Below are 14,157 nucleotides of genomic sequence, written 5' to 3' on the forward strand. Positions count from 1 at the left end.
TTGGGGGGGGGGGGGGGGGTGCAGACCCCTGAGAGAGGTGGAGAGGAGAGAGAGAGAGAGAGAGAGAGAGAGAGAGGGAAGGAGAGGGTGAAGGGGGACCGAGAGAGAGAGAGAGAGAGAGGAAGACTACCATAGGAAGACAGAGGGAAAGGGGACGTGGAGTGGGACGTGGGTGCAGTGGCAGAGGGGAGGAGAGAGTGAGGGGAGGGGGGTGCACTGAAAAAGAGAAATTGGGGATCGGAGACTGAGAGAGAGAGAGAGAGAGAGAAAGATAGAGGGAGGAATAGATACGGGAGCCAACTTAAAGAGTGTGGGAACAGAGAGTGTGGGAGACTGAGACAGAGAGAGAGAGAGGGGTATTGAGAGAGTGGGGTACAGAGAGAGAGTGCAAATAAGAGTGAGCAGGATTAAGAGAGAGAGAGACAGAGAGAGAGGGGTATAGGGAGAGAGGATAAGTGTGAGCAGGACTTAGACAGAGAGAGACACAGAGAGAGAGAAAGAGGTGTATTGAGAGAGTGAAGTACAGAGAGAGCGTGAATAAGAGTGAACAGGACTGAGACACAGAGAGAGAGAGACAGAGACAGAGAGAGAGTGCAAGCGAGAGAGACAGAGAGAGAGAGACAGAGAGAGAGCGAGAGAGACAGAGACAGACAGAGACAGAAAGAGACAGAGAGAGAGAGAGAGAGAGAGACAGAGAACGAGAGAGATAGAGAGAGAAAGAGGTGTATTGAGAGAGTGAAGTACAGAGAGAGAGCGTGAATAAGAGTGAACAGGACTGAGACACAGAGAGAGAGAGAGAGACAGAGACAGAGAGAGAGTGCAAACGAGAGAGACAGAGAGAGAGAGAGAGACAGACAGACAGAGAGAGAGCGAGAGAGACAGAGACAGACAGAGACAGAAAGAGACAGAGACAGAGAGAGAGAGAGAGAGAGAAAGAGGTGTATTGAGAGAGTGGGGTACAGAGAGGGCGTGAATAAGAGTGAACAGGACTGAGACACAGAGAGAGAGAGAGGGAAAGAGTGGGGTACAGAGAGAGAGGATAAGAGTGAACAGGACTGAGACAGAGAGAGACACTGTACTGAGACCCGAAAGGACGTCAAGCGATAGAAGGAGAGCGAGAGTGAGAGGGAGCGAGGGAGAGTTGATCGGAGGGAGGACAGTGGTCTGTGAGAGGGAGCAGGGCACAATGGACACATTGGACGGAGCCAGGTACGTGGCAGGATCCATGAGGAGACATGTAGAAAACTTCGCCTTCTCCAACCCGACCCTGATGCTGGGGGAGGCTCTGGAAGACCTCCCCCCGGATACGGCTGGGAATGCCATGCCCCAGCCCACAAGGTGGGTGCTCCCACAGAAGCGTTGCCCGGGAAACGGCCAGGAAGGGGCCGAAGTGGGGGTGGGGGGGGGGGGGGGGGGATGCTGGTGGGCCTGAAGGGTTTGGGAAACGAAGGGGCCGGGCGAGAGGTTTCAGATCCCCTCGGCAACGCTCGGTCTCCCGACGGGATGGTGGGGGAATCCGTGGCACCAAACCCTGCATTCCTTAACCTTCGACCTCATTGAAGGTGTCAGGATTCCCGGCCTCTGACCCTCTGACCCTGCTCTCGTCGCCGCTGGGTTTATGCGCAGTGTGCAGTTGGGTTTCTGGTCAATGGTGACCCCCAGGATGTGGAGAGTGGGGGGGGGGGGGATCCAGTGATGGTAACACCACTGAATGTCAAGGGGCGGGGGTTAGATTGTCTCTTATTGGTGATGGTCATTGTCTGGCATCTGTATGGTAAGAGGAGGGGGGGTTACAGAGATAGGGAGGGGGGTGTAGGGGGTTACAGAGATAGGGAGGGGGGTGTAGGGGGTTACAGAGATAGGGAGGGGGTGTAGGGGCTGGAGGGGGGTTACAGAGATAGGGAGGGGGTGTAGGGGCTGGAGGGGGTTACAGAGATAGGGAGGGGGTGTAGGGGCTGGAGGGGGTTACAGAGATAGGGAGGGGGTGTAGGGGCTGGAGGGGGTTACAGAGATAGGGAGAGGGTGTAGGGGCTGGAGGGGGTTACAGAGATAGGGAGGGGGTGTAGGGGCTGGAGGGGGTTACAGAGATAGGGAGGGGGTGTAGGGGCTGGAGGGGGTTACAGAGATAGGGAGGGGGTGTAGGCGCTGGAGGGGGTTACAGAGATAGGGAGAGGGTGTAGGGGCTGGAGGGGGGTTACAGAGATAGGGAGGGGGTGTAGGGGCTGGAGGGGGTTACAGAGATAGGGAGGGGGTGTAGGGGCTGGAGGGGGTTACAGAGATAGGGAGGGGGTGTAGGCGCTGGAGGGGGTTACAGAGATAGGGAGAGGGTGTAGGGGCTGGAGGGGGGTTACAGAGATAGGGAGGGGGTGTAGGGGGTTACAGAGATAGGGAGGGGGTGTAGGGGCTGGAGGGGGTTACAGAGATAGGGAGGGGGTGTAGGGGCTGGAGGGGGTTACTGAGATAGGGAGGGGGTGTAGGGGCTGGAGGGGGCTACAGAGATAGGGAGGGGTGTAGGGGGTTACAGAGATAGGGAGGGGGTGTAGGGGCTGGAGGGGGTTACAGAGATAGGGAGGGGGTGTAGGGGCTGGTGGGGGGTTACAGAGATAGGGAGAGGGTGTAGGGGCTGGAGGGGGGTTACAGAGATAGGGAGGGGGTGTAGGGGCTGCAGGGGGGTTACAGAGATAGGGAGGGGGTGTAGGGGCTGGAGGGGGGTTACAGAGATAGGGAGGGGGTGTAGGGGGTTACAGAGATAGGGAGGGGTGGTAGGGGCTGGAGGGGGGTTACAGAGATAGGGAGGGGGTGTAGGGAATGGAGGAGGGTTACAGAGATAGGGAGGGGGTGTAGGGGCTGGAGGGGGTTACAGAGATAGGGAGGGGGTGTAGGGGCTGGAGGGGGGTTACAGAGATAGGGAGGGAGTGTAGGGGCTGGAGGGGGTTACAGAGATAGGGAGGGGGGTGTAGGGGCTGGAGGGGGTTAGAGAGATAGGGAGGGGGTGTAGGGGGTTACAGAGATAGGGAGGGGGGTGTAGGGGCTGGAGGGGGTTACAGAGATAGGGAGGGGGTGTAGGGGCTGGAGGGGGTTACCGAGATAGGGAGGGGCTGGAGGGGGTTACAGAGATAGGGAGGGGGTGTCGGGATTGGAGGGGGGTTATAGAGATAGGGAGGGGGTGTAGGGGCTGGAGGGGGTTACAGAGAAAGGGAGGGGGTGTAGGGGCTGGAGGGGGGTTATAGAGATAGGGAGGGGTTGTAGGGGCTGGAGCGGATTACAGAGATAGGGAGGGGGTGTAGGGGCTGGAGGGGGGTTATAGAGATTGGGAGGGGGTGTAGGGGCTGGAGAGGGGTTACAGAGATAGGGAGAGGGTGTCGGGGCTGGAGGGGGGTTATAGAGATAGGGAGGGGGTGTAGGGGCTGGAGGGGGGTTATAGAGATTGGGAGGGGGGTGTAGGGGCTGGAGAGGGGTTACAGAGATAGGGAGAGGGTGTCGGGGCTGGAGGGGGTTACAGAGATAGGGAGGGGTTGTCGGGGCTGGAGGGGGTTACAGAGATAGGGAGGGGGTGTAGGGGCTGGAGGGGGTTACAGAGATAGGGAGGGGGTGTAGGGGCTGGAGGGGGGTTACAGAGATAGGGAGGGGTTGTAAGGGCTGGAGGGGGTTACAGAGATAGGGAGGGGTGTAGGGGCTGGAGGGGATTACAGAGATAGGGAGGGGGTGTAGGGACTGGAGGGGGGTTATAGAGATAGGGAGGGAGGTGTAGGGGCTGGAGGGTGTTACAGAGATAGGGAGGGGGTGTAGGGGCTGGAGGGGGGTTACAGAGATAGGGAGGGAGGTGTAGGGGCTGGAGGGTGTTACAGAGATAGGGAGGGGGTGTAGGGGCCGGAGGGGGTTACAGAGATAGGGAGGGGGTGTAGGGGCTGGAGGGGGTTACAGAGATAGGGAGGGGGTATAGGGGCTGGACGGGGGTTACAGAGATAGGGAGGGGGCATAGGGGCTGGACGGGGGTTACAGAGATAGGGAGGGGGTGTAGGGGCTGGAGGGGGTTACAGAGATAGGGAGGGGGTATAGGGGCTGGACGGGGGTTACAGAGATAGGGAGGGGGTAAAGGGGCTGGACGGGGGTTACAGAGATAGGGAGGGGGTGTAGGGGCTGGAGGAGGTTACAGAGATAGGGAGGGGGTGTAGGGGCTGGAGGGGGTTACAGAGATAGGGAGGGGGCATAGGGGCTGGAGGGTGTTACAGAGATAGGGAGGGGGTGTAGGGGGGGTTACAGAGATAGGGAGGGGTGTAGGGGATGGAGGGGGTTACAGAGATAGGGAGGGGGTGTAGGGGCTGGGGGGGGTTACAGAGATAGGGAGGGGGTGTAGGGGCTGGAGGGGGGTTACAGAGATAGGGAGGGGGTGTAGGGGCTGGAGGGGGTTACAGAGATAGGGAGGGGGTGTAGGGGTTGGAGGGGGGTTACAGAGATAGGGAGGGGGGTGTAGGGGCTGGAGGGGGTTACAGAGATAGGGAGGGGGTGTAGGGGCTGGAGCTGGTCTCAGATATAGGGAGGGGGTGTAGGGGTTGGAGGGGGGTTACAGAGATAGGGAGGGGGTGTAGGGGCTGGGGGGGGTTACAGAGATAGGGAGGGGGTGTAGGGGCTGGAGGGGGTTACAGAGATAGGGAGGGGATGTAGGGGTTGGAGGGGGGTTACAGAGATAGGGAGGGGGTGTAGGGGCTGGAGGGGGTTACAGAGATAGGGAGGGGGTGTAGGGGCTGGAGGGGGTTACAGAGATAGGGAGGGGGTGTAGGGGCTGGAGGGGGTTACAGAGATAGGGAGGGGATGTAGGGGTTGGAGGGGGGTTACAGAGATAGGGAGGGGGTGTAGGGGCTGGAGGGGGTTACAGAGATAGGGAGGGGGCGTAGGGGCTGGAGGGGGTTACAGAGATAGGGAGGGGGTGTAGGGGCTGGAGGGGGTTACAGAGATAGGGAGGGGGTGTAGGGGCTGGAGGGGGTAACAGAGATAGGGAGGGGGTGTAGGGGCAGGAAAGGGGCGTTACAGAGATAGGGAGGGGGTGTAGGGGCTGGAGGGGGGTTACAGAGATAGGGAGGGGGTGTAGGGGCTGGAGGGGGTTACAGAGATAGGGAGGGTGTGTTGGGGCTGGAGGGGGGTTACAGAGATAGGGAGGGGGTGTAGGGGCTGGAGGGGGGTTACAGAGATAGGGAGGGGGTGTAGGGGCTGGAGGGGGGTTACAGAGATAGGGAGGGGGTGTAGGGGCTGGAGGGGGTTACAGAGATAGGGAGGGGGCATAGGGGCTGGACGGGGGTTACAGAGATAGGGAGGGGGTGCAGTAATGACAGGTTTTGAAGATGTGAACAAATGTTTTCAGCAACTAGCACCAAGTCCCACCACAGTCGGTGTGTGTAAGTGTGCCCTCAGTGATGCTCAGTCAGTGAACACGATGTGTTGGAGCTCTTGGCCTGACAGTCTGCAGTGTCCAAGAGATGGCCACCCTCTCAGGACACTCTGAGAGAGAGAGAGGGAGGGAGACACAGAGAGAGTGAGACAGACGGGGGTGGTGGGGGGAGAGAGAGAGAGACAGAGAGAGAGAAAGAGAGAGACACAGAGAGACTGATAGAGAGAGAGAGAGAGAGAGGGGAGGGAGAGAGAGAGAGAAAGAGAGAGAGAGAGAGAGAGACAGAGAGAGAGTGGGGGAGAGAGAGAGAGAGAGAGGGAGGGAGACACAGAGAGAGTGAGACAGACGGGGGTGGTGGGGGGAGAGAGAGAGAGACAGAGAGAGAGAAAGAGAGAGACACAGAGAGACTGATAGAGAGAGACAGAGAGAGGGGAGGGGGAGAGAGAGAGAAAGAGAGAGAGAGAGTGGGGGAGAGAGAGAGAGAGACACACAGAGACTGAGAGAGAGTGAGACAGAGACGGGGGTGGGGTGGGAGAGAGAGAGACAGAGAGCAAGAGAAAGAGAGAGACACAGAGAGACTGAAAGAGAGAGACAGAGAGAGGGGAGGGAGAGAGAGCGAGAGAAAGAGAGAGACACAGAGAGACTGAAAGAGAGAGACAGAGAGAGGGGAGGGAGAGAGAGCGAGAGAAAGAGAGAGACACAGAGAGACTGAGAGAGAGAGAGAGAGAGAGAGTGGGGGAGAGAGAGAGAGAGAGAGAGTGGGGGAGAGAGAGAGAGACAGAGAGTGGGAGAGAGAGAGAGAGACAGACAGAGAGAGAGTGTGGGGGAGAGAGAGAGAGAGGACCATCCAGTCAGCTGTGTTGAAATGTGAAGACAGTGACTCCCCTCTCTGTGTACCACTTTCCTGACAGGCCTGTCCCTCACACTGATGAGCGGCCCTTCGACAGGACGATTCTCCAGTCCCTCAGTCCTGTTGACAGCCAGCCCTTGGTAACTGCGCTGTGGGTCTCGAAACCTTTCAGCACGCGGTGATGTTCGGGTTTCCTCACAGCTCACCGTGCGATTCAGGGAATACCGCTGCTCACCTCCGCAGCTCTGGGGCCACTGGTCGGAAACGAGACATCAGCCTGACAGGAATGAGGGAATTCAGGGGGGATTCAAACCAAGGAGAAGACAGGTGTTCACTTTCAGGGCATGTTCCAAGTCCTTGCTCTCCCCCTGTTCGCAAACAGGAATTCAGCTCCGTTGGTTCATTCCAATTCACCAGGTCCCTCAGGAAATTCAGGAGCTCAAGGACTCCCTCAGCACTGACCCTCCGACAGTGCGGCCCTCCCTCAGCACTGACCCTCCGACAGTGCAGCCCTCCCTCAGCACTGACCCTCCCACAGTGCGGCCCTCCCTCAGCACTGACCCTCCGACAGTGCGGCCCTCCCTCAGCACTGACCCCCCGACAGTGCGGCCCTCCCTCAGCATGACCCTCTGACAGTGCAGCCCTCCCTCAGCACTGACCCTCCGACAGTGCGGCCGTCCCTCAGCACTGACCCTCCGACAGTGCGGCCCTCCCTCAGCGCTGACCCTCCGACAGTGCGGCCCTCCCTCAGCACTGACCCTCCGACAGTGCGGCGTCCCTCAGCACTGACCCTCCGACAGTGCGGCCCTCCCTCAGCACTGACCCTCCCACAGTACCCACTCCCTCAGCACTGACCCTCCCACAGTGCGGCCCTCCCTCAGCACTGACCCCCCGACAGTGCGGCCCTCCCTCAGCACTGACCCTCCCACAGTGCCCACTCCCTCAGCACTGACCCTTCCACAGTGCGGCCCTCCCTCAGCACTGACCCTCCGACAGTCCGGCCCTCCCTCAGCACTGACCCCTCCGACAGTGCGGCCCTCCCTCAGCACTGACCCTCCGACAGTGCGGCCCTCCCTCAGCACTGACCCTCCGACAGTGCGGCCCTCCCTCAGCACTGACCCTCCGACAGTGCGGCCCTCCCTCAGCACTGACCCTCCGACAGTGCGGCCCTCCCTCAGCACTGACCCTCCGACAGTGCGGCCCTCCCTCAGCACTGACCCTCCAACAGTGCGGCCCTCCGTCAGCACTGACCCTCCGACAGTGCGGCCCTCCCTCAGCACTGACCCTCCGACAATGCGGCCCTCCCTTAGCACTGAACCTCCGACAGTGCAGCCCTCCCTCAGCACTGACCCTCCGACAGTGCGGCCCTCCCTCAGCACTGACCCTCCGACAGTGCGGCCCTCCCTCAGCACTGACCCTCCGACTTTGCGGTGTGCCCTCTGTGGCGTACCTATACTGTCTCCTTTTCCCTCTCACTGTGTTCCCTTTCTTGAACCATAGAATCCCCACAGTGTGGAAGCAGGCCCTTCGGCCCAACAAGTCCACACCGACCCTCCGAAGAGTCTCCCTCCCAGACCCGTTCCCCTCACCCCTCTCCTTTTGTTCTGCATTTACTCCGGGCCTAAATATTGTTTGAGGAGAAGGTGAGGACCGCAGATGCTGGGGATCGGAGCTGAAAATGTGTTGCTGGAAAAGCGCAGCAGGTCAGGCAGCATCCGAGGAGCACACCCTCCTCATTCCTGAAGGAGGGCTGGTGCCCGAAGCGTCGATTCTCCTGCTCCTCGGATGCTGCCTGACCCGCTGCGCTTTTCCAGCAACACATTTTTCAGCTCTCGATATTTTTTGACCTAATCTTGCGATTTGTTACAGTTTCTTCTGCCCTTCCTCCACTGACCCGATGGAGCTGAGGACATCTTTTGTCTGATAGTTGACTCGGTGATGTTTGTTGCCATCCCAATCACTATCTGTACCTTCCCCCCCCTCCCCCCCCCACCCCCACCCCCTCCACAATTCTCTCTTGTAATCTCGCTGTCCAATGTGACCTTGCTGAACTGTTCGGCAAGTTTTGAAGCCTGGAATCCCAGGCGACATTTCGCTTTTGTTCTGTGGCCTGTGGGCCGCCCCTGTCATTAACGCCCGTTCCTTAGTTTCTCCTGGAGGAGGCGGTAGCGAGCTGCTGTCCCAGAACGCTCCAGTCCCTCGGTCGTTACCCTGTGAGGGAAGGAATTCCGGATCTCACTTGGAATGAAGGCACCCCCCCCCACCCCCACTCCAAGATCGATTCCAGACCTGAAGAGACCGTGGTGCAGAGCTGGCGCCATACTCCCTGGGGTTTATAAGAATGGGGAGAGGCGGTGGGATGGGGTGGGGGCCTACATTTCACACTTTCTGGGTTTGAGGTGGTAGGCAGGGCGGTTAGTGCCGAGATTCTGCTCCCCTCCCGCCCCACAGGGAGTCCAGAGAACCGGGTGAGGCGGGCGATGGCGTCAGGCTCAGCAAGGTGGCCATTTTGGGACCAGGCCAAGGAGAACTGTCTTCAATCGGAGGGCTGTGAATCTTTAGAATTCTTCGCCCCAGCCCTGCCGAAAGACTCCGGATGTTCAGTCGTTGGATATGTTCAGGAGCGGGATGGAGGGGTGTGCCGCACACACGGAGGGGAAGTGGTCAAAGGTCAGATGTGTTGGAATTAAATGGCGGGAGGACAAAAAAGTGAAGGCCTCATCTTAATCCCGTTGCCAACCCTTACCTGAGGGTCAGAACGGCAATGGGGCCTGTGGATTGGTCAGTCCCCAAGCCCCCACCTGCTCTCCATCCAATCCACATCTCACAACACAAACCCAGCCTGGGATCCTGTCTCCAACCCCCCCCCTGCCATTGCTCAGCCCCGTCCCCAGTGATCGCCTGCTCCCTGCGATGGGTGTATGAGACCCTGTGATGTTGGGGGAAATCAGGGGAGGTTGTGTGTGTGTGTGTTGGGGGGCAGGGAGGGAGTGCTGAGTTCTCGCCCAGTGTCCCCTCAATAGTAAGCGATGGACAATTTTCTCCATTGGGATCTTGCTGTGCGTAAATTGGCATGCAGGTCCGTCAGCTGGGAAGCATTCTGCCCGTTGTGTACTCGGCTGGTGACAGGTGCTATGTGAATGCAGTGCACATACCTCCTTTCGGAGGCGCAATCCCCATTTAATACCCCTCCGTCTTTCTCTCTCTCTCTGTCTCCTTCTCTCCCCTCGCCCTCAAAAAGCATGACGTTATTTGATTCATATCCCAGCCCCTGCACTTCAGGAACACCGCAGGCTGCTCCGTGAGAGCTAGGCCGCACGCAGGCCACAGCAACATCTCAGGAAAGCTGCAGGCTGCTCCATCAGAGCTAGCCGCACGCAGACCACAGCAACATCTCAGGAAAGCTGTAGGCTGCTCCGTCAGAGCTAGGCCGCACGCAGACCACAGCAACATCTCAGGAAAGCTGTAGGCTGCTCCGTCAGAGCTAGGCCGCACGCAGACCATAGCAACACCTCAGGAAAGCTGTAGGCTGCCCCATCAGAGCTAGGCCGCATGCAGACCATAGCAACACCTCAGGAAAGCCGCAGGCTGCTCCGTCAGAGCTAGGCCGCATGCAGTTGATAGCAATACTAGCACAGAAAGAGTTCAATTTCGAGGCCTGACCACTGATTGTTACCAGTGAGGGACGGGACTGAAATGAAGTATTTGATTTAAAAAGAGTCAAGAGGGTCATCTGGCAGAAAAACAATTAACTGTGGTGAGGGGCGGGACTCTGGAATGAGTTGGGGGGGGACAGTGCCAAAAAGTGAGCTCGGCTGTCCAGCGTGCTGCTCTGTACCCTGAGGGGAAAGGAATTCCCAAACTTGTTCCACCGAGCTATGGAGGCTGGTACTCTCTGAGAGATCTCGCAGTAGTCCAGGGCACGAAAGGTCACAGAAACGCAGCTGTTAGCTGGGGTGAAAATCCAAATTGGGAGTGGCCTGATTGTTGGGTCAGGCAGAATAGGCCGTGTTGGACAGGCTGGAGAAGGGCGGGGGCTGAATGGCCTCCTGTTCCTGTGGGACAGGCTGGAGAAGGGGGGGGGCTGAATGGCCTCCTGTTCCTGTGGGACAGGCTGGAGAAGGGGGGGGCTGAATGGCCTCCTGTTCCTGTGGGACAGGCTGGAGAAGAAGGGGGGGAGCTGAATGGCCTCCTGTTCCTGTGGGACAGGCTGGAGAAGAGGGGGGGGCTGAATGGCCTCCTGTTCCTGTGGGACAGGCTGGAGAAGAGGGGGGGGCTGAATGGCCTCCTGTTCCTGTGGGACAGGCTGGAGAAGAGGGGGGGGCTGAATGGCCTCCTGTTCCTGTGGGACAGGCTGGGGGAGGGAGCCCAGGCTGAGTGTGGTGTGTGTGTGTGTGTGTGCTCTAAGACCCGGCAGTTCCTGTCTCCTCTCAGAAACACCTGCCCCTTTGGCTTGTCTCCGGCTTCTGCTTTTCCTTCTAACACACACACACTCACATGCTCTCTCGGGAGCTGGCTCTCACTCTCTCCTCCACCCTCTTCTCTTCTCCCCCTTCCCCATCCCCTCCATCCCACCTGCCAACCCCTTCCCATTGGGATCCTGATCTCCCCCCACCCCCCTCCTCCATCTCTCTCTGCTCTATCCCCTCTCCCTGCGTCTCCCGGTGACTCTCTCTCTCTCTCTCTCTCTCTCTGTCTCTCTGTTGTTGCTGATGCCGGAGGAACCAGCAGTTCAAGAAGCTCTGCTTCCTGCCTTACGGCTGGAGTGAGTACAGGGAGGCTGGCTAGGGGCAGGGAAGGAGAGATGGACAGGGAGTTAAACAGAGAGAGAGAGAGAGAGACTAAGGGACACAGAGAGAGGGGGAGGACACAGAGGGACAGACGGGTGGAGAGAGAGAGGGGGGGTGGGGGAAGGAGATGGACAAAGACTCAAACAGAGAGAGAGAGAGGGAGGGAAGGTGGGACAGAGAGTGAGAGATACAGAGACAGGGTGGGACAGAGATTGAGACATGGGGGGGGAGGGGAACAGAGAGTGAGACATAGAGAGAGCAGGGAAGATGGACAGAGAGTTAAACAGAGAGAGATAGATAGAGAGAGAGATTGTGGGACAGACAGTGAGAGATACAGAGAGAGAGAGAGAGAGAGACACACACACAGGGTGGGACAGAGAGTGAGACAGAGAGATAGAGAGAGAGGAGGGGGGGATGGACAGAGAGTTAAACAGAGAGGGTGGGACAGTGAGTGAGTGAGAGATAAAGAGAGAGAGAGAGAGAGAGAGGGTGGGACAGAGAGTGAGACAGAGAGACAGAGGGGACAGATGGACAGAGAGTTAAACAGAGAAGGTGGGAGAGTGAGTGAGAGAGAGAGAGAGACAAGGTGGGACAGAGAGTGAGATGGGGGGAGGAGATGGACAGAGTTAAACAGAGAGGGGCTGGGACAGAGAGAGAGAGAGAGGAGGAGGGGAGACAGACAGAGATTAAACAGAGAGAGAGACAAGGAGGGACAGACAGTGAGAGATACAGAGAGAGAGAGAGAGAGAGACAGGGTGGGACAGAGAGTGAGACAGAGAGACAGAGGGGACAGATGGACAGAGAGTTAAACAGAGAAGGTGGGAGAGTGAGTGAGAGAGAGAGAGAGAGAGAGAGAGAGAGACAGGGTGGGACAGAGAGTGAGATGGGGGGGGAGGAGATGGACAGAGTTAAACAGAGAGAGAGGGTGATACACACAGTGAGAGAAACAGAGAGAGACAGGATGGGACAGAGAGAGAGGGACAGACAGAGAGATCGAAAGACAGAAAGATGAAGGGATACAGGAAGAGAGAGGGAGGATACAGAGAGACAGGCAGGTGGAGAGAGAGAGGGAGGGAGATGGGGAGATGGACAGAGTTAAACACAGAGAGAGAGAGAGAGAGAGAGAAGGTGACCGAGGGGGACACAGAATGAGAGATGCAGGCAGAGAGAGAGAGAGAGAGAGAGAGAGAGACACACACACACAGATTGAAGGACAGAAAGATTAAGGGATACAGAAAGAGAGGGAGAGAGGCGGTTGGAGAGAGAGGGAGCGAGAGGACAGAAAAATTGAGAGATATATATGTTTAAAGAGAGAGAGGCGGGGGGAGGATACAGAGACAGAGACAGGTAGATGGAGAGGGAAAAAAAGAGAGACAGACGCAGACAGACAGACAGAGAGACTCAGAGACAGATTGAAGGACACAAATGTTGAGGGATACAGAGAGAATGAGAGAGTGGGGGGAGGATTCAGAGAGGCAGAGTGAGAGACAAGCAGAAAGGAGGGAGACACAGAGAGAGGGAGAGATAGACAGAGAGAGAGAGAGAGAGAGAGGAAGGGTGTAGGGAGAGACTGGAAAAGAGAGACAGATTTGCAGGGAGAGAGGGAGAGAGGGGGGGAGGCTGAGATATAGGTGGGCAAGAAGGAGATAACACTGGGAGAGAGAGATAGAGAGAGAGAGCGATTGGGTGAGGGAGTTGGAGGTCGAGAGATATATGCAGAGAGATAGAATGGGATAGTAGGGATTGGAGGCAGTGGGAACGGGGACGAGAGATTCTGAGAGAGTGTGAGAGAGATACAGATGGATAGAGAAAGATACAGAGTGAGAGATACAGGGATATAAGATAAAGTGAGATAGGATACAGAGAGACAGAGAGAGAGAGAGAGAGAGACAGAAGAGTGAGATAGAGAGACAGGGAGATGGAGGGAGAGAGAGAGAGAGAGAGAGAGAGAGAGACAGGGAGATGGAGGGGGGGAGAGAGAGAGAGACAGGGAGATGGAGGGGGGAGAGAGAGAGACAGGGAGATGGAGGGGGGGGAGAGAGAGAGAGAGACAGGGAGATGGAGGGGGGGAGAGAGAGAAAGGGAGATGGAGGGGTGGGGGGAGAGAGAGAGACAGGGAGATGGAGGGGGGAGAGAGAGAGACAGGGAGATGGAGGGGGGGTAGAGAGAGACAGGGAGATGGAGGGGGGGAGAGAGAGAGAGAGACAGGGAGATGGAGGGGGGGAGAGAGAGAGACAGGGAGATGGAGGGGGGGAGAGAGAGAGACAGGGAGATGGAGGGGGGGAGAGAGAGAGACAGGGAGATGGAGGGGGGGAGAGAGAGAGACAGGGAGATGGAGGGGGGGGGAGAGAGAGAGACAGGGAGATGGAGGGGGGGAGAGAGAGACAGGGAGATGGAGGGGGGGAGAGAGAGACAGGGAGATGGGGGGGGGGAGAGAGAGACAGGGCGATGGAGGGGGGGAGAGAGAGACAGGGAGATGGAGGGGTGGGGGGAGAGAGAGAGAGACAGGGAGATGGGGGGGAGAGAGAGAGACAGGGAGATGGAGGGGGGGGAGAGAGAGACAGGGAGATGGAGGGGGGGGAGAGAGAGAGACAGGGAGATGGAGGGGGGGAGAGAGAGAGACAGGGAGATGGAGGGGGGGAGAGAGAGAGACAGGGAGATGGAGGGGGGGAGAGAGAGAGACAGGGAGATGGAGGGGGGGGAGAGAGAGAGACAGGGAGATGGAGGGGGGGAGAGAGAGACAGGGAGATGGAGGGGGGGAGAGAGAGACAGGGAGATGGAGGGGTGGGGGGAGAGAGAGAGAGACAGGGAGATGGGGGGGAGAGAGAGAGACAGGGAGATGGAGGGGGGGGAGAGAGAGACAGGGAGATGGAGGGGGGGAGAGAGAGAGAGACAGGGAGATGGAGGGGGGGGAGAGAGAGAGAGAGACAGGGAGATGGAGGGGGGGGAGAGAGAAAGGGAGATGGAGGGGTGGGGGGAGAGAGAGAGAGACAGGGAGATGGAGGGGGGGGGAGAGAGAGACAGGGAGATGGAGGGGGGGAGAGAGAGAGACAGGGAGATGGAGAGGGGGAGAGAGAGAGAGACAGGGAGATGGAGGGGGGAGAGAGAGAGACAGGGAGATGGAGGGGGGG

The 14,157-nt window shown here is 58.3% G+C and overlaps 1 protein-coding gene across 1 annotated transcript in view; it reads left to right on the top strand.

The window, feature by feature from the left end:
• Window positions 1-213: 213 nt before the first annotated feature.
• LOC140468669 (uncharacterized) overlaps window positions 214-14,157 on the top strand; it is a 44,286-nt gene continuing 30,342 nt past the window's right edge. The window contains exon 1 of the mRNA XM_072564746.1: window positions 214-1,338. Within this exon, the coding sequence (XP_072420847.1) occupies window positions 1,187-1,338 (152 nt within the window). The 5' untranslated portion in view covers window positions 214-1,186. The remainder of the gene's footprint in view (window positions 1,339-14,157) is intronic.

Source organism: Chiloscyllium punctatum, chromosome 47 (assembly GCF_047496795.1).
Source record: "Chiloscyllium punctatum isolate Juve2018m chromosome 47, sChiPun1.3, whole genome shotgun sequence".
In the NCBI taxonomy this organism is placed as follows: Eukaryota; Metazoa; Chordata; class Chondrichthyes; order Orectolobiformes; family Hemiscylliidae; genus Chiloscyllium; species Chiloscyllium punctatum.